The sequence below is a fragment of the Anser cygnoides genome, chromosome 15, assembly GCF_040182565.1.
Source record: "Anser cygnoides isolate HZ-2024a breed goose chromosome 15, Taihu_goose_T2T_genome, whole genome shotgun sequence".
Classification (NCBI taxonomy): Eukaryota; Metazoa; Chordata; class Aves; order Anseriformes; family Anatidae; genus Anser; species Anser cygnoides.
In genome coordinates this window covers 1,264,638-1,286,160 of record NC_089887.1, presented here as the reverse complement: position 1 = coordinate 1,286,160, position 21,523 = coordinate 1,264,638, and the positions used below count along the sequence as shown (strand labels likewise).

At 52.6% G+C, this 21,523-nt stretch overlaps 2 protein-coding genes and 1 long non-coding RNA gene across 3 annotated transcripts; 2 read left to right on the top strand and 1 right to left on the bottom strand.

Annotated features, from left to right (window-relative positions):
- Positions 1-1,581: 1,581 nt before the first annotated feature.
- SLC5A11 (solute carrier family 5 member 11) lies at positions 1,582-15,681 on the top strand. The gene is made up of 16 exons (XM_013196895.3): positions 1,582-1,944; positions 4,387-4,562; positions 5,304-5,375; positions 6,089-6,193; positions 6,511-6,570; positions 6,855-6,959; positions 8,260-8,365; positions 9,217-9,297; positions 9,709-9,914; positions 10,375-10,510; positions 10,606-10,713; positions 11,101-11,251; positions 11,759-11,927; positions 12,645-12,860; positions 14,078-14,240; positions 15,346-15,681. Exons 2-16 carry the CDS (start codon positions 4,431-4,433, stop codon positions 15,561-15,563), a joined length of 2,028 nt encoding a protein of 675 aa, XP_013052349.3. The 5' UTR covers positions 1,582-1,944; positions 4,387-4,430; the 3' UTR covers positions 15,564-15,681.
- LOC106046056 (uncharacterized) lies at positions 11,407-14,219 on the bottom strand. Its single transcript, XR_010825160.1, has 2 exons — positions 14,092-14,219; positions 11,407-13,817 (listed from the first exon to the last, which is right to left on the bottom strand). It is a non-coding gene; the product is annotated as an uncharacterized lncRNA (long non-coding RNA).
- A 43-nt stretch (positions 15,682-15,724) lies between the features above and the next one.
- On the top strand, positions 15,725-19,695 carry TEX47 (testis expressed 47). The gene is made up of 8 exons (XM_066977874.1): positions 15,725-15,832; positions 16,228-16,476; positions 16,652-16,721; positions 17,586-17,689; positions 18,083-18,147; positions 18,596-18,797; positions 18,913-19,072; positions 19,408-19,695. Exons 1-8 carry the CDS (start codon positions 15,725-15,727, stop codon positions 19,542-19,544), a joined length of 1,095 nt encoding a protein of 364 aa, XP_066833975.1. The 3' UTR covers positions 19,545-19,695.
- Positions 19,696-21,523: the final 1,828 nt, after the last annotated feature.

Here is a 21,523-nt window from a genome sequence, read left to right as displayed (position 1 = left end):
CTGCACGTGCATTTACATTCTGTTAAAAATCGCTTGGTACCACAGGTGCAGATGAAGGTGTGAGGAATTCTGCATTTGGCTTTTCTGTGACTGCACACCGCAATATCGGTCCTTGTACCTCCAAGATAAAGGTTGTTGCATCTGACCTTGCTGGTCTGAGGAAAACAGCTGCACACTTCAGAAGAGAGCAGTTTGCGAGCAGCGTTCAATCTAGCATGATGAATATGAGCAGCAAATTCTTAAAATAGTACGGATTTTTTCTGCAGCCTTCAGAAGAAAGTAGTCAGTGTGCATATGAGCCAGTGAATTGTTTTCCTCTGTAAAGGAATTCTTGGCTGAGGACAAGTTTATGTCCCTGGAGCAATTTATCTCCCTTTACCCTAACAGCAGATAGATAGGGGCCAGTCTCCTATCAGATTTCCTGGTTGTAGTTTAGCTTGTTTACAGCAACCTGCTCCAGCAGCGGCTCCTCCCTGGAGGCCATGGCACAGGCAACTGTAAAATGGCTCTGAGCAGAGCTAGGGCACATGCACGCCAAGTGCCCGCAGCCTCCCGGCGTTCCTTCAGCTCTCCTGGCTGCCCACGCCTGGCTGCACACAGGTCTGCAAACCGCCAGAGACGGTACCCTGCAGCCTCCACACTGTGTCTGGTCCTTGGCTGCATCCAGCCATGCCCTTGTTGTCTCGTTCCTTCTTGATAACTCCAAACACTTGGTCAGTTTTTCCCCAGAATGAACGCAGTGGCTGGAAGCTCTCCTCTTAGCCTTGTCCAGCTCATCCTTAGCAGAACTGAAGTCAGCCTTGACCATGGCATTGTCCTCATGGGAGAGCGTGGCCTTGGGAAGGGAGCAGTAACTCCTGGAGCAGCCCTGCTCCGGGACCCAGTTCCTCCACCACTGCGGGGCTGGCTCCATCCACAGGCAGTGAAACAGCCAGCACAGAAATCCCAGGTTGCATTTCACGCTTGGGAATATTTAAGGATTTTCACTCTTTCCTGCAAGAAATGGGAAAAAAAAAATCAAGAAGAGAACAAGCAGCTTAGGAAAGTCACGGTGAGGACGCCCTCACAGCTCCTGTTGGTGGACCGGCTGGGATAAAATAATTCCAGGCTGACGTCTCCAAGCCACGCTGGAACATGGCTGACGTTCTTCTAAGCATCCAGCCTGAAGTGCTGGGAGTCGTGATTTTTTTTGCTGTGAGTCGTGATTTTTTCCCAGAAGCAGTGAGAGCTGCCAAAAGGACAAACAGAAGTCTCAGCTTCAGAGTGGAAGAGCTGGAAGTCATAAAAAAGCTGCATGGGCTGGAGGTAGCGCAGGGCACCTGGATGCTCAGCTTGAAGCCTCCGAGGATCTGCATTGTTGTAGCACAATTCAGGAAAATCTGGAGTTTCCACATTCTAGCAGACCAAATTCAAGCATCTCCAGTCCCAGGTTTCAAAGACCTTTAGTTACGGCCATCAGCATGTGAGCTGAGAGGGAAACAATGAGCTAAAATACAGACACTAGCTTTTCCTACTTTGCTTCTGGTTCCCTGAGCTTTGGGGTGCTCGATTTTATTATTGTTTAACTTAGACACAGGACTAGCTGCGGGTTCCCTCCTGTGTCTTGGGATGTCAGCTTGAGAGGACACCAGCACTGACCTTTTTATTGTTACGTGTCCCTTCCTTAGCTGCAGATTGCTTCAGGGGGTGGCACTCTGGAATTTGACCCGTGAGCCCTGATAGTGGAAATAATGCCCTTCTTGCCAGAGCCGCAAGAGACCGAAAGAGTAACTTCGGGCAATTAGTTTAAGTTTGACTATAAATATTCCTCCTCATTCCTTGTGACACTGTTAACAGCTCTGCTGGCAAATCCCGATTCTCTGGCAATATTTAAGCTGCCTGTCAGTTGGCAGAGGCTTGGTGGTGCCTAGCGCGAGGGAACAGAATGAGACCCAGCTGAGCGCAGTAAGTTCCCGTTCGCCTTCTGCCTCGTGCCGGGGAGGTCTGGGTGCTGGGTGGCTCTGGGGCGGCTTCGGGGCTGACTCTCTTCCTGACGAGCGGTGGTGTCTTTAGAAGGTGGATAGAGCTGGAAAAGCTTTAAAAAATCCCATTACAGCGGCATTTAGAGTGGTAGAGTCCAGACGGTGCCTCGACACCCACGTGGGCTGCGTCTCCCTGGGACCATTGATAAAGGCTGGCTTCAGCGGCTGCATTTCTATGCCACGGATGTTCCTTCCTCACAATCTCTGGCGGGGAAAGCGCTGCCGCTTGTGCCAGGAACCGAGGGAGACCGAGCTGTGACCTGAATGCACAAAACAGGCAAAATTTCCACTGGGCCTGGGCAGGATTAGAATTAGAAATCAGAGCAGCTGAGCTCACTGCATTCGCCCTGCAGCTCATCGCTGGGTCAGGGACCCTGCATGGCTTTAAACGGGACCCACAGACACACCTTGGTGCCGGGAATTCACCCGAGCATGTCCTGCATGTCCCTTTGTCACTGACGGGCAGGACAGATGCCCGCAGGGCTCTGCCCCGGTGCTGCACACCTTGCAGAGGAAAAGGCACAGAGGTGTCCGTGCGCCCTGTCCCGTGCGAGACTGAGCGCAGGTAGCTCCTGGTGCTGGCTGCACTGCAGGTGTGCAGCACCTGGCCCTGCTACGGGAAGTGAAAAGAAATGGCAATATCAGAGCTGCAAAAGAGAAAGTGGGAGGTGTTAGAGGGGTTAGCAGCTTCCTGAGGCGGGCGCACCAAACTGTGTTTCTCTTTTCCAAGTTAGAGGTTAAGCATGCCAGTGAAAGCGCAGCGACAGCCAAGATACCTTGCCTCTTAAAGATGTAAGGCACCACTGACCGTCTGACAGTCCGTGCTCTGCCTCCTTGCAAGGCCAGTGCTCCCAGGGGATTCAGTGGGACCTGGGCGCTTTGCAGGGCACAGGAAGGGCTCTGTGGGGTCCTGTGGGTCCTGCTCTCAGCCCAGCACCGGCACCGCTCTCAGCTGACCACAGTGTGGCTCTGGACTGTCTTTGGGACGTGAGCTGTAGGATGCTGATGTCTCAGCATACAACCTGCCGGCTGTGGACAGTGGGTGATGGGACTGCAGGACCTTGCCTGCCACCCCAAAACTGCTTCTTGCCCTTATTGCCATAAACGCACGAGCCCCAAGGTCCTCATCCATGCAGACTGCACTGGGGCCGAGTTTGCAGTGGCACAGGGCAGAACCTGGGCTTTTCAGTGCTGCCCAGCAGTGAAACTGCTGCATCTCCATCACCGGTGCACTGGCAACATTGCCTCAGTGCACGGGGACACCGGGTGAGTTTTGTGTATCCGTTCCCTTCACACACCTGGCAGGGAGTACACGGCAGTGCCACGATGCCAGGGGCATCCGGCCGGCTCTTCAGGCTACGGGCGAGTTAAGGGCAGCTCTCGGCTGCTGCTCAAAGCAGCAATTGCATGCATCAACAAAGAGGTGAGGCCAGAGGAGGTTGTGAAACCCAGGACCAAGGGATGGGGCGGATGCCTCTGCCCGTGCTCGCTGAGCGCTGCGCTCAGGGGAAGAACTTGTCCGGCCGCCCCTCTCGCCAGCCCCGGCCAGCAGCACCGCAGCACAGCACCCGCACAGCTCCCTCTGCGTGGCGGGCAGGGCAGGGCGCACCGCCTCCCTTTGCCCCACCTTTTCCAGCTTTATCGTGGGGGGAGCTTATAAGTGTCACCTTACGAGTGCAAGAGTGGCCAGAGGCGCTGGGCAGCTCTGCAGGCATGGGGAGGAGGAGGATGAGCAGGCGCCCGGTGTCCTGGTGGTGACGGTGCCGCAACCCAGGCCAGGGGTGCAGGGTCTGCCCTGCCCAGGGGACGTCTCCTCGGCTCAGCAGGGTAAGAGAAAGCAAATCCCGTATATCCTCAGGGGAGGGCGAGCAGGGCGGGGGGGTGCTGGGCCACAGAGATCCTGCGTGACCACCAAAGGCCAGCACCAAGCCAGAGGCTCACTTTCTGTGCCACTGCTGGTGCTGCCATTCACATCCTGTTCTGCTTTCAAAGCAAGGTAGAGCCTGGATGAGAGGAGGAGGAGGAAAGGAAAAGGGATGACACTGATTCCCAATGAGCCTCCTTGCCTGAATTTTTCCTGTTCAGCTAGTTACTTCTCTGTAACGTGCCCATTTCTCTGCCGGGTAAAAACTCACCCACATTAATAGAGAGCTGACCCTGGAACCATCTGGCACGTTGCAGACAAGAGGGATCAGTGAGTGGGGACAAGAGCCAGGCACAAGAGCCACCCCCGCAGCTCCGGCATCAGCAGCACCGCAGCTCCACAGCCCGGCCAGCACCAACCACCCCAGGAAGCAGCCAGCACCTCCCCGCTGCTGCCACCACCCCACATCCACCCCCAACTGCCCGACCCGTTTTTTAACAGATATATGCATCAGGACAAAGAAGTGCCCACCCGCACCAGAAGCCATGGAGACCACCAGCAGCACCCCAGCGTCCGTGACTCCCCAGTGGGATGTGTTTCCCCAGAAGACGCTGGACTCCATCGACATCGCGGTCCTCGTGCTGTACTTTGTGTTTGTCCTGGCTGTTGGGCTCTGGGTAAGCATATAACAGTTTTCGTATGTGCCCTGTTATACTGAAAAATATGGCTGTTTGGGCCTTGAATTATTCTAGTTTGGCTTGAATCAAGCCACACTTCACTGAATTCAACTGCACAAGTGGAAGGATGCAGTTTACAGGCCCTTACCCTCACTTCAGCCCGGGGAAGTGCCCTCACTGCGCTGCAGGAGGGCTCTTCAGCTCCAGTGTTTGCAAAGGTTTTGAGAACACTTGTAAGGAAGAGGTTGTGTAAGTACCAAGTATTACTACTAATAATGTTTTGTTTATCCGGGAAGGAATTGCTGTCCTATAAATCATCCGTGCTTGTCTGCAGTGAGGTTCTGACAGCAGATCCCATAAATTAAAAATAATCTTTATATACAATTAAGGCATCCTCCTGGCACGGCTTTTATAATAGCAGAAGCACAATCTGGCTGTCACAAGGCAGAGATGAATGGTTGCTGCCTTCACATGCGGTGCATAACTCCCGATACCGCATGAAAACCTCTGAAATCTCTGAACAACAAGAGTCAGTGAGCAATGCTTGCAGTGCCTCGCATTTCTCCTGGCTGAGCCTGATAACTAGGGATGTCCGCAGCTCTTGTCCAAAATTATTGGCTTCCTTGTGGATCTGGAGTGATGACAGGACACTGTCCCACCGGGGATACGGCCACGTGCTCGGTGCTGTTCTGGGCAGCAGCTGAAATGATGATCCTTTGTTCTGCTTTTCTGCTTTCCCAGTCCATGTGGAAGACGCAGCGCAGCACTGTGAAAGGCTACTTTCTAGCCGGGGGACAGATGGTTTGGTGGCCTGTAAGTATATCTGTCATCGTACTGCTAGCCCCTAAGTTACAGTGAGACTAAAAAGCAATTTTGTCCAAGCAGAATGTATTTCTCCACACAGAAAGGAAAAGGTAACCCCCACGGTTTGCAAAGACCCGGGTACAATTTGGTTGTTTTTCCATGTTCAAGGAAGAGGAGCTGCTGCAGGGCACCCGCCCCAGCCCCGGGCACCACGGCAGCCACCCCCCGGCTGGCCAAGCCCGTCTGCTTCCTCGTGCCTTGTCTGGAGATCTCTGGCAGTAACGGGGTGGTCCCTGCTGCGGCCGCAGCTCCGTGTTGCTCTCTGCTAGGTGGGGAGCTTCATTGGGCTGGCCTGGTGAGGCAGTAGGTGCTAATACAGGAACCTGGAGGCCCGACATTCCTGGTGTGCCCTCCACCTTCTGCCCTGATCCTCCATGAGACTGGACACCCGTTTGGGAGCAGGATGCCCCGAAATTTGCCCCCAAGTGAGCGACACATTGCAAGTGGCGAAAGGAGCTGGAGAAAGGTGCCAGAGCCACTGAGCACGCAGGCGAAAGAAGGAGGCAGAGGGTGAAAAGGATTCATGTCCCACAGCAGGGTGTGCGGGAACAGCATCACCGCCCAGCCTGTGCGCTGGGACACGGAGCTGCCCCGCTCCCGGCCCCGTGCACCACCAGGCCCAGCTGAGGGCACCGCGCCTGACCTCCCGCATCTCTCTCCAGGTGGGCGCATCCCTGTTTGCTAGCAATGTTGGGAGCGGGCACTTCATCGGCCTGGCTGGGTCAGGAGCTGCCTCAGGAATTGCTGCAACAGCCTACGAGTGGAACGTGAGTGTGGCACGGCACAGCACAGCACGGCATGGTATTGCACAGCACAGCACAGCACGGCACGGCACAGCAGCCCTCCAGCTGCCTCTGTGCTATAAGGGCAGGTCCCCAGGAAGCCTGAGCCCCAAGGAACTGCCACACAAGGGCAGAGCAGCTCCCAAGGCTCAGAGTCCTGCTGCAGGAGCTCAGAGTCACCTCCAGCTGCTGGGGGCCTGAGGCCCGTGAGAAGTCCCCAAGTCCCCAGGGTGTGCGTGCTCCCCACACTTCATCACAGCCTTGACCAGCATCCGTGAACTTCCTTTCCATTTGTTTTGCAGGGGATGTTTTGTGTTTTGGTGCTGGCCTGGCTATTCCTTCCAATTTATATAGCGGCAGGAGTAAGTAAATGGGAAGTTGTGTCCATCAATGACTTTGTGGGATTCACACCAGCTGCTTGGCTCCTGGGCTTGGCCATTCCCTGCTGCAGCTGTGTTGCTCCTGACAGCAGCGAGGCAGCTGCAGAGCACCCGATGCCCCTGGGGCCCGGTGTGTGAGGGGCCGAGGGCCGGGCAGGAGCTGCTGCCTGCGCACAGTGCTCGGGCTGCCGGCAGTAAGGGAGAGCTGCGACATCTCCCAGGGAGCTGGGGGGTCCCGTATCTCACTCCCTGTTTCTCCCGCACAGGTCACTACTATGCCAGAGTACCTGCAGAAGCGCTTTGGAGGCAAAAGAATTCAGATGTTCCTGGCGATTCTCTACTTGTTCATCTATATCTTCACCAAAATATCAGTAAGTAGGAAGAAAATGAAAGGAGGCTGAGTTCAACTCACTTTGGAAAGGTCTTCAGCAAGACCGAGAGAGGCAGTGACTGCCCCTTCCCTGTAGTATCAGAGATGGGAGTATTTTCAAAATACCTCAGGTAGTCTACAGTTGTTTCAAGAAGCTACACGAAAAGAATTACAGCTTTTGTCCCAGGAGGGATTTGAATGCTTGCTACAGTAAGGGGGAAACTGCATGTCAATGTCCTGAGCAGTAATCCACTGAAAAGTTAACCTGATGGATGCACTTGTTAGATTTTGTGCGTCTGGCTTGCTTGCCCAGTTTCCCTTTGCATGTTCATTTCCTGCAAAGACACCAAACACTGCTTTGTGCAGGATGAATAAGAATGTAGGAGTCGGTATGCATTCAGGTGAAAAGAGTTCAGTGACTTATTGCTCCTGTTTGATGTAGTGCCTTGAATGAATAACTGAATCAACCCTTGCGCAACACCTCGCAAGCTGTTTATTAACTGGGCAGCAGTGCGTGAACTGGTGAAAGCAGAGAGTCCCTGCCCGTGTTTCTCCTGTGCAGGCAGGGCCCGGGGGGGCCGAGCTGTCTGGCACATGCTGCCTGCGGCCCTGGGGGGTGATGCATCGCGGGGTTCCTGTGGGCACCCAGGGGCCAGGCTCGGCTGCTCCTTTAGAAAAAAACGCCCCTTCGGTGCATCTCTCTGATGACATGATGCCTGATAGAGAAAAGGGACTGCTCAGATGCTTTTATACATCTGTCACTCTATGGTCTGCGGTTTGCCTGTCCTAAAAGGCAGCGTTTCCGTGTAGCTGCGGAGCAAGGTGGCTGCTGGGCCCACCGCACCCCGAGGACACTGCCCTCACCCACGGGCTGGGCCCTGCCAGCAACGAGGAAGTCACTGCACAGCCCAGGGTGCTGGGGCTGGTGGCAGGCGCTGGGGCACCGGGGAGAGCTCAGCACCTGGGGGCTCCGGTTCCTGCCCCCTCCTGCCCCCTCGCTGCCTCCTCCGCAGCGGGAAGGGGTCAGCTCAGCCCACCCGGGCACCTGCATGCAGGAGCCGTGTGCAGGCTCCTCCTGGGGTAGCTCCCACTGCGTCCCCCCACAACAAACAGTGATCCTAAACTCATCCTAACACGAGACGGAGCCTGGTCCCACGCACCGGAGCTGGGGCTGCAGAGGGATGTGCAAAGAAGGGGAAAGAGGCAGCTGAGTCGGCCGAGCGCTCCCGCTCCCTGGCTCGGGCAGCCTAGAGGGGCTCGGTAACACCATCAGCAGCTGCACTGACCGCTTTGTTCCCTAGGTTGATATGTACGCTGGGGCCCTCTTCATTCAGCAAGCCTTGCACTGGGACCTCTACATTGCTGTTGTGGGCCTGCTGGCAATCACCGCTGTCTACACTGTTGCAGGTACATGGCTGAGTTTCAGATCCTAATGCCAACGTTTCGCAGCACCACGGATCCTGCTTAGTGAGCTGAGTGCGTTCATGCAATGCACAGAGCATCCTCACGCTCATGGTAGGAGTCCCGCACTTCCCATACTGTCTGGCTTTGCCGTGAGTATGGAGAACAGCAAAACGAGCAATCGGTAACTCACCTGTTAAAAGAGAATGATGAGGTCAGAGTAAATGAACACCCCTTGCAAGGCCATGCCAGACATGGATGTACATCAGGTTCTCCTTACGGGGAAGTTATGCTCATGGTATTTGCCCAGTACAGTTTCTCCTCTGGGCTTTTTGGAGGTATGAGGGACTAACATAACAGCAAGCTGTGCAATGCGGAAAACACTGTCAGTCTCGGGTGCCCTTTTGGGGCTTAAGAGTGGCCAAATGGAACAAAGCCACGCACGGAGTAAGCAGCAAATCCCAAACAAATAAAGGTTGCTCCTTTCTCACTGCTCACCCCGTGATGTTGCTCGTAATGATCCCCCCCACGCCTGCTTTTCTTCCTCCTCCTTATTCAGCTTGGGCTTTGTCTTGGAGCTTTTCCACGTATTTCCCGTAGAAGTACTTATACTGGACTTTGGCTTTTTAGTGCCAAAATGGTGATTCATTACGATTCAAAACATGAGAAGTTTCAGCCAAAGTGCCGTGCAGAGGAAGGGCTGACCTGCCCACCGCGGGCAAAGCGCCCGGCAGCAGGTGACAGCGGCCCGGCAGGGCTCCGGGGTTGCCCTGCTCTCAAAACGCTGCCGAGGCGCGAGGGGTCCGGCCCAGAGCAGCTCCCGCTTCCCACCGCTTGCTGCTTCTCTCTTCTCTCAGGTGGCCTGGCCGCGGTGATATACACAGACGCGCTGCAAACCCTCATCATGCTGATCGGCGCCGTCACTCTCATGGTCTTCAGTGAGTGTTGCCCTGGGGCCGTGTTGATAAAACTGCGACAGAATCTTTAACAAATGGCACAGACACGCTGGGTCATTACAGCTGATTACTTAATTGATGTTCTGAGAACTGCTTCCTATGTATTTTCCTGCTGAAATATAAACTTACACAAATAATCTTACAGTAGTTCTTTATGTGGTAAAAGTGTACAAGTACTCCATGAAAAATACCTAAAGAAATGTGTTCTAAGGTAGTCTAAGAGATGAGCAAGCATCCTCTCTAGCCAGCAGGTTTACAGCGTGATGCTGTCCCCAGCCCAGTGTTAAAGTCACTAGCTTCTGACTTTAAAGAAGACCTGTGGAGGATCACCCTCAGCAAGCTGTAGAGTACAGAGCATGGAAGATGGTAATTGCTTCTTGTGACTTGTTTTAGGCTTTGTTGAAGTTGGCGGTCTCGAAGGCTTGCAGACAAAATACTTTGATGCCATTCCCAGCACCCGCAAGGAAAACAGCAGCTGCGGCTTGCCAAGGGAAGACGCTTTTCACATTTTCCGGGACCCTGTTAACTCCGACCTTCCCTGGCCGGGGGTTTTGGTGGGAATGACCATCCCATCCCTCTGGTACTGGTGTACAGATCAGGTGGGTTACTGCTTATTCCTTTGGCTGGTTTCATGAACATGCTCTCGGTTGTTTAAATCTGGTTACAAACCTAAGGTTTGCAGCATAGCCTGGACTGTTTATTTCTTAGGGGAATGCAGTAAAAGCTGATGCTTTCAATCCTCAACCTGCAAAACCTGACATGGACAACTAAGCTTTGTGAATAACTTTAATGTAAAAAGGGGGGAAATGTGTGTGTGGAGGGTGTTAATCTGTCTGTAGAGGTTTTTTTGAACTTCAGCCTTTTACTTCTCTCAGCCTTGCAGGGGTCTGACCGCCGTCACCCCTAGTGACAACATCAGAGCCAGCAGGAGTGGAGCCCTGGGCAACCTTCTGATGTTTCTGCAGCGTTCTTTTAACTCGTTTTGTTCATTTCAGGCTCTGTCTTACCCTGAGAGGAGTGCTGCTGAGCAGCAGACCAAACGCATTTCTTAATTTTTAGGTCATCGTTCAGAGGTCCCTTGCTGCTAAAAACCTCTCTCACGCCAAGGGAGGCTCCCTGATGACCTCCTACTTGAAAATTTTGCCCCTCTTTATGATGGTAATGCCGGGCATGATCAGCCGGGTTCTCTTCCCAGGTAAGTGCTGCAGGAGAGATCTGTTCCCTCTGCCAGTAACTGATGATGGTGACTGCTCTGTGGAGCTGCTTCTCACTCCCCCTTGCTTATTTCAGATCTGGTGGCTTGTGCAGACCCGGAAATTTGTCGAAAAATCTGTGGCAACCCATCTGGCTGTTCTGATATCGCTTACCCTAAGCTGGTCATAGAACTTCTGCCTGTAGGTGAGGAGCCCGGTAGCTGTGCTGGCACCGGTGGGCTGGGCACCAGCCGAAAGGCATCTGTGAGAAAAGTCCAGAGAGGAAAATGCCCTGCGACTATAATTTCAGTGGAGGTTACATTGGGCTTGATGAAACAGCAGCAAGGGACAGCATGCAACAAGAGAGATGGGTGATAGTCCAGTGTCTAGAGGTCTAATTCTTACAAATTCAGATAAGAGATAAATAGATGTTTAACAACGAGAATCAACTGCTAAAGCCTCCCTGCCACTAGCCATTTTACAATTGGGGTTAAAAATACTTTTAAAAGTCTGTTGTAGTTCAAAGAACTCAAGGTCATCCTGCAGCTGAGGTTATTCAGGAGTCCTCAGGGGGCGACACTTCTGTTTCCAGGACTCCGGGGCCTGATGATGTCAGTGATGATAGCAGCGCTTATGTCCTCCTTGACTTCCATCTTCAATAGTGCCAGCACCATTTTCACCATGGACCTCTGGAAACAATTCCGGCCTCGTTGTTCCGAATGGGAACTCATGATCGTTGGCAGGTACGGGGCACCAGGGCATGCGTGTTCTGTCAGACCCTGAGCCTTCAAGAGACCTTTTTGCACAGTTTGCACCCTGCTGCCCCTCTGGAGATTTAGTATCTCCAGTATCAATTTCTCTACTTCAAACTGGGAAAAAACAAAGAATATGACCCCTGTATTTCAGACCATTTTTAATTACAGCCACTTCATTACAGCATTGTTAGAGATGGGGGGAAGGAGCTTGCTCAGGTCAAACCAAACTACAGGAGCAAACCAAGATGCCATAGCACAAAGACATGCAGAGACATGAATCAAGCAGCTGGAGAGGGTGTCTGGGGAAGCCTGGGCAGGGCGGGTGCAAGGGATCCACTACAGGTGAGGACGGGCCGAGAGCCCCCTTCTGCACAGGGGTGCTGGGGGTCAACAGCAGAGGCCTGGTGGTTACAGATCTCAGCAGGAGCCCTGCAAGCTGAGCAAGTGGAAAAGAACAATCTGGGCTACCAATAATGACATCTTCTTCTTGCACAGGGTCTTTGTGCTGCTGCTCATTGTGATCTCCATCCTGTGGATCCCACTGGTCCAGGCTGGCCAGGGCGGGCAGCTCTTCATTTACATCCAGTCCATCAGCTCCTACCTGCAGCCCCCTGTGGCAATGGTGTTTATACTGGGTTGCTTCTGGAAAAGAGCGAATGAAAAGGTAACAACTCCCCTGTGCTCAGTGCAGTCACCTCTGTGGCCTGACAGAGGCTCAGAGCACAGCCCCAGGCTGCAGTCCGGCCTCCTCCTCTAGTGCATAGCAGAACAAAGGCACCCAGACCTCTGCAGAGCCATCAGCCTGGGGCAGGAAGCAGTAATTCCTGCTGGTTTTTACAAAGGCTCCACTGGCATTTCAGAAGTAGTGAGATGACTGTGTCACTTGGTTGCAGGGTGTTAGGGCCTCAGTAGCCATTTATTAGATGCACTCCTATGATCTGCATCAGGGGTCCTGGGAACTTAAGGAGCCGAATGGCAGCAGGAATCCAAAGCCTCCAGCTCCTCTGCAAAGATTGATGCTGGGTACAGGGCAAAGCCTTCCCAAACTGGCTTTTGCTTAGGTGGAGAACAGTTGTAAGCACCCACAGTTAAGGCAACCATTAGGATGTGAATATTTCCCTTCAGAGTATTTTGGCATAAGACATTATACCTCCCCTCCATACCAAAATGCATGACCCACTCGTCCCCACGCAGCAGAATTACCAGGCTCCAGCACACCTAGACGAACAGCAGGAGCAGAAAAGGGAGGCGAGGGAAGCCTGCCAAAAAACCTGCAAGGAGAAAGCCTGGCCAGCTTATAGCCTGCGAGCACGGGTATAGCCCTGGGTCCTGGGCGGATTCATGCTTCTTGCTCCAGTAAAGAATATCCCTCACTTCCTAGGGCGCGTTCTGGGGCCTGGTGATTGGGTTGCTGCTGGGTGTCATCCGACTGGTGCTGGACTTCGTCTACCCGGAGCCCCAGTGCGGGGAGCGGGACCTCAGGCCGGGCGTGGTGAGGTACATGCACTACCTCTACTTCTCCATGGTCCTGGCTGCCATCTCCACGCTCACCGTGCTGGTCGTGAGCATGCTCACAGAACCCCCCTCGGAAGAAATGGTGCGTCAACCCCTCAGATTTCTTTCATTATTCTTAAATGGTTTCCAGAATGCCCCGAGTTACTTCCATGGGAATAAGGTGGAGATAAATAATCTGGAAATGGAAGTTTCCATTCATTCTATGTCTGTGAAAACACTCGCAATAACTTGTAACAGCAATCCCTACTTTGCTCCAGCACTCTGCTGCCTTGTCATTTAAGGTTTTGGTCCCGTAAATCCAGAGTCCCACCCTGGAAACTGGTCAACAGTAGGTGTTAAAGAGCTGTTCTTAAATTCAAACGTGTGTTTAATCCATGACAAATTAGCTTTTTCCCTCTATTTTCCAAGAAATTCCAGCTTCTGGGTCATCTTTATCAACTCTCTTACTAATTTAGTGAGGAACCATTTTTACTCGCAGAAAAGAGAAATCAAGGGCAGAGAGCACACTTCCTCTGGAACAGGTTTGTGCCAGTTTGACTATTTTTAATAGATATACTGAGGCTACAGAAAAACATAAATAGCAGAAAGGAGGACTAGAAGGGACCTTCAGAAATCATACAGCCAATGCATCCTCTTGCTTCAAGACAGAACTAACCCGATACATTTCTGAAAAATCTCTGGCAAACTTACTCTCAAAGTCCCCAGAGAGGGAGAATGCCCAGGGAGTGCATGATCAGTTCGAGAGCTTACCTGCCCTTCTCAGTAAAGGTTTTTCCTCATCTCCAACCTGAATCTTTCTAGCTTCCATGTTGTGCTCATCCTTTCCTGTCTGCCCTGTCATTGATACTGAGAAAATTCCTCTTTAATGAATCTTTTACATATTTGAAGAAAATTGTCGTGTCTCTCATCTGTCTTGGCTTCTCTAAACAACCCCAGTTCTTTGAATCGTTCCTCACTGGCTGCAGTTTCCATTCTTTTGCTCCCTTCGCTGGCCTGCTCTCAATCTGCACCCAGTGATGGTCCCATGCAGAAATGTCTCCTGTTCAGTAACAAAAAGTGAAGAATGTGATCCTTCAGAGAGCTATCACGTTCCAGACAAAACTAAAACCAGCATGCCAATGGTAGCCATCGCTTCTGTCACTAGCAGCTGAGCACTTAGCTGTTCACCTGCTCCAGCAGAGCAGGAGAACAGATTTTGACCCTTTAAAGTATTCTCTCTCCAGGCTGCTGTGCTGCTAAGGTAGTCCTTTTAACAACCATGAAAGCAGTTTTCTTTAACACCACTCTTCATGCCATCAGATAAGTCGGCTTACCTGGTTCACACGCGGGGATCTACCAGTCAAGAAAGACCTAGCAGTCAGCACTTCTCCTGATGCTGCAAAAGGAGCGTGTGAAGCTGAGCGTCCCGCTCTCCAGATTGATATAAGCATTGCCTCTGAAAATAGTTCAAATGATAATAAATGTAAGTGCTCCAACACCACATTCAGTAATATCCACAATTAAAAACCCTACGCGTTATGTAAAGGCTCTGAAGACAAGAAAAGTTAAAACTACTTCCTCTGGATTTTTGTATCTTCGGGGTATGCTAAAAGGTTTTTACCTGACAGTTTTACCTGAGCAAACATTTAGTTTTAGTTTCTTTTCCATCTCTTGATGGCATTACATATGCTTGAAATCAAGAAGGAGCTGGATGGGATACAGGAAGCCATGCCCACTGTCCTGCACTAAAGATTAGCGCTATTTGCACCTGCTGCAAGGAGAACTGATTGAAAAAGGGGAGGGTGGAGGAAAACCACAATTATTTTCATGAAATTCCATTTCTGTTTTTCAGTGATGTTTTCTGATCGACTCTAGCAGCAGGGAGAACCCAGAGCCCTGGGCGGAGTTCTTGACAGATCAGTGAAGGAGGATTTACATTTTTTAAAACTTGTACTTGTCGGTATTAGGTACAAACATGCATAGCAACTCATTCTGCACTTTCCAGCAATGATTATCATCACTTGTTACTGCCAGGCTTGGGACACTGTTTGTGCAGCTCTGCAGCTTTTGCTGTGTATTCCTCTGATCTATAAAAAGCTATTGAAAAGATCAATTAGTTAATGAGTAAGTTAAATGCTGGGAAATCTCACTTTTGTTGTGTATGAGCACAATCTTCCTGGCATTTTGTCACGTATGTCCTAATCGACAACAAAGCTGGGAGAAATCATTTTGCACACGTGTATTGTGGAGTAACCCTAAACGGACTAGAGCATGCACGTGCAGAAGGAAGCTGACGGGCACCAAGCAGTTACAGCCGAGCTTTCAGGTGTGCTCTCCTGTTACGGTTTCCTAGAATGCTGGGAGCAGCAGAACTTGAGCTCAGACCTCCTGGGAAGAATGAAATTGATCCTGCAGCCCCAAACAGATGTTCCTTGAAGGGTTCCCCACACCTCAGTGTAGCTAGTGTATTCAGTTAAAGAGCGAGGATGCATTTTTGCATCACACCCTTTGTACAGGACCATACTGATACATCCCTGGGATTTGGTTTGTAAGTGAGATTTATACTTCGCTATTTACTGGCTTTGTAGGCACGACTGACACCAAAAGGAATTCGAAGCTGATGAAGACCTTTCTGTGGCTCTGCGGGATGGAGCGCAGACCGGAAAACTCTGAGAACGTGGCGCCAATTAAACCCGAGCTTCCCATGGCTTCCCTGGAGGAGAAACCGCTGGTGAAACACATCCTGAACATCAACTTGATAATAAGCGTGTGTGCTGGGATCTTCCTCTGGGCCTACTTCGCATAGCAGTCAGCCATTCGGTTCCAGATGAGATCAACTAATTTTAATTGGTGTAAACAATGATAATAATTAGCGGAGGGTTAATGTAATCCATAATGCTTTCTAAATCTTATTTAAGAAGACAGACCCTCCTCCCTAACAGCTTATTTCTCGCAAGGAGCCCGGCCATGGAAGGTGCTGAGCACTCGGCACCATCCCAGCCAGACCCGAACCAGACCCCTGTCGAGCCCGAAGAGCTCCGGCAGGCAGCTGGGCGGGAGCTGCGGTTATTTCAAGTATTTAATGACGCTCTGTGTGGTAAAGCACTACCTGGAATTCTGCTGCTCTCTTTGTGCCTCCGCGACCGCCTTTGCCGCACGCACTGTGCCCTCGGCGTCCTCAGCCCGCGGCTCGGGGGGGCAGCGCCGCAGCCCCCCCGGCCCCGCTCCCGGCCCCGAGGGGGCGCCCACGGGGGGGGCACCGACACGGGTGGGCGCTGCGCGGGGCCGGCGGCTGCGGGGTGCCGCTGCCGGGACGGGCTGGGCGCGAGCGGGCGCCGTTCAACCGCGGGGCCGGGAGAACGACCGCGCCCCCGGGAGCGGCCTCAACCCGGAGGGGGGGAAGGCGGCCGGGCGGTGCCGTGCCTCGGCCTCGGCCTGCTGCTCGTGAGCTGCGCCGGCCGGGCCTGCAGCTGCTGAGACCGTCGTTACGGGGAGCGAGCTGCTCCCGGCCGGGACCGGGGAGGGGGGGGGGGGCGCGGGGCAGGGGGACCGGGCCTAGCACGGGCCCAGAACCGGCCCCGACGGCCGCTGAGGGGCCCCGGCCCCAGCCCCGCGGCGCGGCCACGGCGGCGGCCCAGCGGGACTCGGCGGAGCCCGCGGCCCCGGAGCGGCAGAACCTCCTGGCGCTGCGGCGGCTGCGGCGGCACGGCGAGGAGCAGGTGGGGGCGGGAGGGACCACGCCCTGCTCTGACCACGCCCCATCCCGCCCCACCCTGGTCACGCCCTGCCCCCGACCCCAGCCCCACCCCGACCCCGCCCTGCCCTGCCCCCCCCTGCCCCACCCCGACCCCGCCCTGCCCATGCCCTGCCCTGACCCCACGCCTCTCAGCACAGGCCCGGCTCCCCCTGCACCGGCTGCTGGTGACGGCGCGGCTGGGCGAGGCGGCGGCGGAGGAGGTGGCAGGTGCGTGGTGGGGACCTGGGTGCGCGGCAAGTGCTGCCTCCCCCCTCTCGTTTCTTCCTCTTCGCTCGGGACGTGCCCCAGGGCACGGTACTGCTGTACGGTGCAGCAGAACTGCTGCAGAGTTGGAGCAAATACCGTGTGCTAAAGCTCTTTGTGCTGCACGTGCACAGAGTGACACAATGGGCAGCATGGAGCAGGGATTTGTACAGGCCCTGTCATAGCACATGAAATAAGAAAGCACCATTTTTGTTAGAGCATATAGAGAGAATTATCACTTAGGAATCCTTCCTAAGGAAATAAGACAGGACAATTAGAAACCCTGAGGGAGAGCAAGACTTTATTTTTGCAGTATGATACAGTTTTTACAAACAACTTACAAGCATGACGTTCTCAGCCATCTTAAAGTAGATGTTTTTTTTCTGGTGAGTGAGATACATTAAGACAGGTACTTAAAATTGCATCAGTTTGTGCCAATGCCAAGCACAGGCAAGAATCCAACTCTGCCTACAAAACTACTGAAGTGCTCCACATTTGAGGCCTTCAGGTGGTGCATCTAGAGCAGCCAACATGTAACTTCATCTGTCGAGTAAACAAATGCTGATAGAAATTGGAGGCTTCAGCTGCACTAAATGGTACAGGATTTGGTGCGGTTTTAGGAGCTAACATGAATTGTGTCACTGCATATGTGAAGAAGGGAATCCCGTGTTAACGATACTTTAACATTCCTTCTGAATACTAAAAGCGTAATTTGTAAAGCTGTTGTCTGTGGCAGCAGAGAGTACAAAAACAGAACAAACAGCACATGCTGCTGGAACTATCACTATAAGCAGTTTGACAAACTGCCGGTTTTTCTTTTGAAACAAGGTTATCACAGAAGATTGTTTGAATATGCCTCAAAACACAACTCAAGAGAACCAGTCTCAGGTCTGCTACTTCTCTGTTCCAGCTATGTTCTTCATGTAGTGGAGGTGAGTTAAAGAAATTCCTGGTGGGATCCAACTTCAGTTCATCTTTGTACAAACTTGGCTTCCAAAATCCAGCAACTACAGATGCGTAACCACCTCTTCCTCCATACATTGGCCTAACGTAAGAACTAAGACCTGAATAATGGTGTGGTGGTTTCCGAAGCTTACCTCTGAAACTTGCTCCACCTCATACTTCTGATAACTGCCCCAGAACAGTAATTTGACAGAAAGAGATGACACGTTCCATCAAATGTAATAAGAATGTGCTTTGTTTGCAATGTCTGGGACTAGAAGAGAAAGCTCATTTACAGGAGGGGAAGCTGATAAGTTATTTTTGTGTTCACAAATTATTTTGTAATATGCAATTCCATAAAAACTCTACCCGTTCCTCGGCAGTCTTGCAGCAGCACAATACATCTTATCATCCGAGATCTTGCTTCTCTCCAAGATCAAGGTCCCAGGTAAGCGGTGCCCATTAGCTTCTCCAAAAGAAAATGGTAACAGAAGTGGTAGAATGCTCCCTTTAAGGTTAAACTGAACATTAGCTATGGTTACACACCCTTTTTAGTAACCATTTGTGTACCTGCGGAGTACAGTACCACCATCCCACTCCTGCATTTGTTTACTAAATCCCTACTGCTCTTCTGCTCATTTTTTACCCTCCCATCCAACCAGTCCACTTGAGACCCTTGCCCAGTTGTTAGGGTGCAACTGGAAACAGCTTCTGCTGGAGGGTCTGCAAGGTGGACGGCCCGGGGTGGGAGGGTTGCTGCACGCCCCAGGCATACAGTGCTCTAGCATAGCATTAGGCCTGCAGATGCCATGTTGTCACATGGTTTATGAAACTTGAATGTGTTGTGATATAAAATCCTTGCTGCTCTAAGGATGGATTTCACTCTTTCCGCTCAGTGCTTTACTTCAGGACATTAAAGTTGCAGTGGTAGCACATAACATCCCCACCAGACTGTTCCCAGACTGGTATGTGACAGTGGTGACATCTCCTGTGACACAACCGCAAGAAACAACAGAGTCACAGCCTGCAGAAGGGACAGTCACAGAGTGCCTTAATCTCCTGTTCAGAGTGGCAGCCTGCACACCAAAACCTGCTGAGGTAAGCTCAAGATACTCGAGCTGTAAGAAACTTCCCCGGTTGCCCCCCCACAGCAATGGCAGCAACCTGCCATCCCCTGTGCCGCCTGCCCTGACACACGATGATTATTCCCAAGGACGACAGCGAGGACGCGACCGACAGTCCACACACTCTTGCACCCAAGCTGCTGATCCCGGCAGAGACAATTAGCCGTTTTTGCAGAGCCGGAGAATGTGCAAGCCCAGGAGACTTCCTGAGAACGTATCTAAGTCCTTTACAACTTGCCCTGGATTCAGGTACGCTGTACACAGTTTTAGGGATGAGCATCCCATTTAGTCACATGGCTGCAGTTCTGCCTCATGCCACTGAACTTGGAGGTAGAAGAGCTTGTTACGGGGCTGGAGCGGTGACCCGCTACCAGCAGGCGCCTTCCCTCCCAAGGCGCACCTGAGCAGAGGGCAGGGGGCAGCCAGGCTCTTTCTGATGCGGCATCAAGGACAGCGCAGCCAAAACGCGCGGGGTTTGTCACCGAGAGCCACGCGTCCCCTGGGGAACGCAGCTAACTTCATTAGTTACGTGAGCGTTACCCCCGGGGTCTGATTTCCTCTTCTGCCCCACCTCCCGTTCTCAGAAACAGTATGGCCCGTTCCCTCCCGCTTCTCTGCGCGATCCAGGCTGTGCCCAGCGCTTCTCCTGCCATTCCCCAGGGATCCACGTGTTACGGAAGAGGCACGTTCAGTCCCAGGCCACGTCTTCTGCAGCCCGTGAAAGAAAGAGCGCGCGGAGCAGGCAGCGCCCCGCTAGCTGCGGAGCCCCGGGGAGGAGCACACGGCCTCCAGGGCAGAACTCTGCTTCTGACGGAGCGCGAACCACGGGTGCTCCGTGCGCACGCCAATAAACAGGCCTCAGGCTGACAATGGGCGGTCTCTTGAGTGGGTCATGGCTGATTTGTGGCAGCGATGCCATCCCTGGGTGCAGGTCCACATCTTGCAGGCAGCCCCAGGCCAGGCTGAGGGTGCCACTGCCCTGTGGCCGGGCAAACCTGGCTGGTGGCTGCCAGGGCCCTGCCGCAGCCCCAGCTCCACATCCAGGTGAGCTCTGGCCAGCAGCACCCCGCGGGCACGGAGCCCACCGCACATGGGGCTGGTGGTGGCCGCAGGCAGAGCTCTGGGATGGGCCCAGCAGCAGCTGCTCCCTCCTGGCACCACACCCCCGAACAGGCGCTGGCTTCACACAGCGCCGCCCAACAGTCACCTTTGCACCCCCGGCACCCTCCTGAGCCCCGTCATATGCAAGCTCACGACCTGAGGCTTGTCCCAAGATCTTTATGGGATGTTCATGTGGCAAGATCAGCTGCAGCTCTAAGCGTTCAGCTTCATCCCAGCTCAAGATGCCACAGTCCATGGAAGAGGTGCTCTCATTTCTCCAGGCTGCTGCTGCTGGCTGCACCGTCTTTTAAAACCTTCAGCTCACGGGTGCCCTGGCAAATCAGAGCTTGTGCCAGGCGATGCACCTCCAGAAGTGGCACACCCAGAAAGAGATGCTGTGGGACTGCACAGCACTATCCAAACACAGCGTTCTCACAACTCCTACCCTGCTGACAGGTGGGGCTTTACGCACTGCGCCTTCGGTATCAAGGCCATCTCTTTCTTTTCAGCTGAAACATATGGTTTCAGTACCAAAATATTTATTTTCAAATGTTCCCTAGTGAATTCACCATTAGACCCAGGTCTTCCTCAATAATTTCAAAAAAAAAAAAAACTCAGTGCTTTCAGCTGTTGCCCCATGTTTCCCCCAAAATCTTTAATATTCACCTCCTCTTCTGCTCAAGTCCAGCTCTTCTTCCTCAGACTCTTCTCAGGGAGTTCAGCTTTTGCCCCAAGCTTCCCCCCAAAGGTTAAAAGCACAACTCAGAGTCAGTGATTTCAGCTGTTGCCCTATTTTTCCCCAAAAAAGCTTTATTGTTCAGCTCCTCTTCTGCTCAGGTCCAGCTCTTTTTCTCAGCTCTTTCCCATGATTTCACCTTTTGCTCCCCCATTTCCTCTCTTGCATGTGGAGTCTTAGCTCCCACCCAAGAATTTCAGCTCTTGCCCATTTCCCCAGAAAAATTAAGAAAAACAAACACAACTCAGTCAGTGATTTCAGCTGTTGCCCCATGTTTCCCCAAAAAGCTTTATTATTCAGCTCCTCTTCAGCTCAGGTCCAGCTCTTCTCGCTCAGCCTCTTCCCAGGGAGTTCAGCTTTTGCCCCACATTTCCTCCAAAGGTTTAAAAACACAACTCAGAGTCAGTGATTTCAGCTGTTGCCCCATTTTTCCCCCCAAAAAAGCTTTATTATTCAGCTCCTCTTCTGCTCAGGTCCAGCTCTTCTTCCTCAGCTCTTTCCCATGATTTCACCTTTTGCTCCCCCATTTCCTCTCTTGCATGTGGAGTCTTAGCTCCCACCCAAGAATTTCAGCTCTTGCCCATGCCGCCAGAAAAATTAAAAAAAAATACACAACTCATAGTCAGTGATTCCAGCTGTTGCCCCATTTTTCCCCCCAAAAAAGCTTTATTGTTCAGCTCCTCTTCAGCTCAGGACCAGCTCTTTTTGCTCAGCCTCTTCCCAGGGAATTCAGCTTTTGCCCCAAGTTTCCCCCCAAAGGTTTAAAAACACAACTCAGAGTCAGTGATTTCAGCTGTTGCCCCATGTTTCCCCAAAAAAGCTTTATTATTCAGCTCCTCTTCAGCTCAGGACCAGCCCTTCTC

Excerpts from the sequence above, each read along its gene's own strand:
- TEX47 (XM_066977874.1), top strand. The coding sequence starts at position 15,725 with ATGGAAGGTGCTGAGCACTCGGCACCATCCCAGCCAGACCCGAACCAG. Across the intron at positions 15,833-16,227 it reads GGGAGCTGCGGTTATTTCAA|CTGCTGAGACCGTCGTTACG; the intron begins GTATTTAATGAC and ends CCGGGCCTGCAG. Across the intron at positions 17,690-18,082 it reads ATGTTCTTCATGTAGTGGAG|TCTTGCAGCAGCACAATACA; the intron begins GTGAGTTAAAGA and ends GTTCCTCGGCAG.
- SLC5A11 (XM_013196895.3), top strand. The coding sequence starts at position 4,431 with ATGGAGACCACCAGCAGCACCCCAGCGTCCGTGACTCCCCAGTGGGAT. Across the intron at positions 6,960-8,259 it reads ATATCTTCACCAAAATATCA|GTTGATATGTACGCTGGGGC; the intron begins GTAAGTAGGAAG and ends TTTGTTCCCTAG. Across the intron at positions 10,511-10,605 it reads CAGCCGGGTTCTCTTCCCAG|ATCTGGTGGCTTGTGCAGAC; the intron begins GTAAGTGCTGCA and ends TGCTTATTTCAG.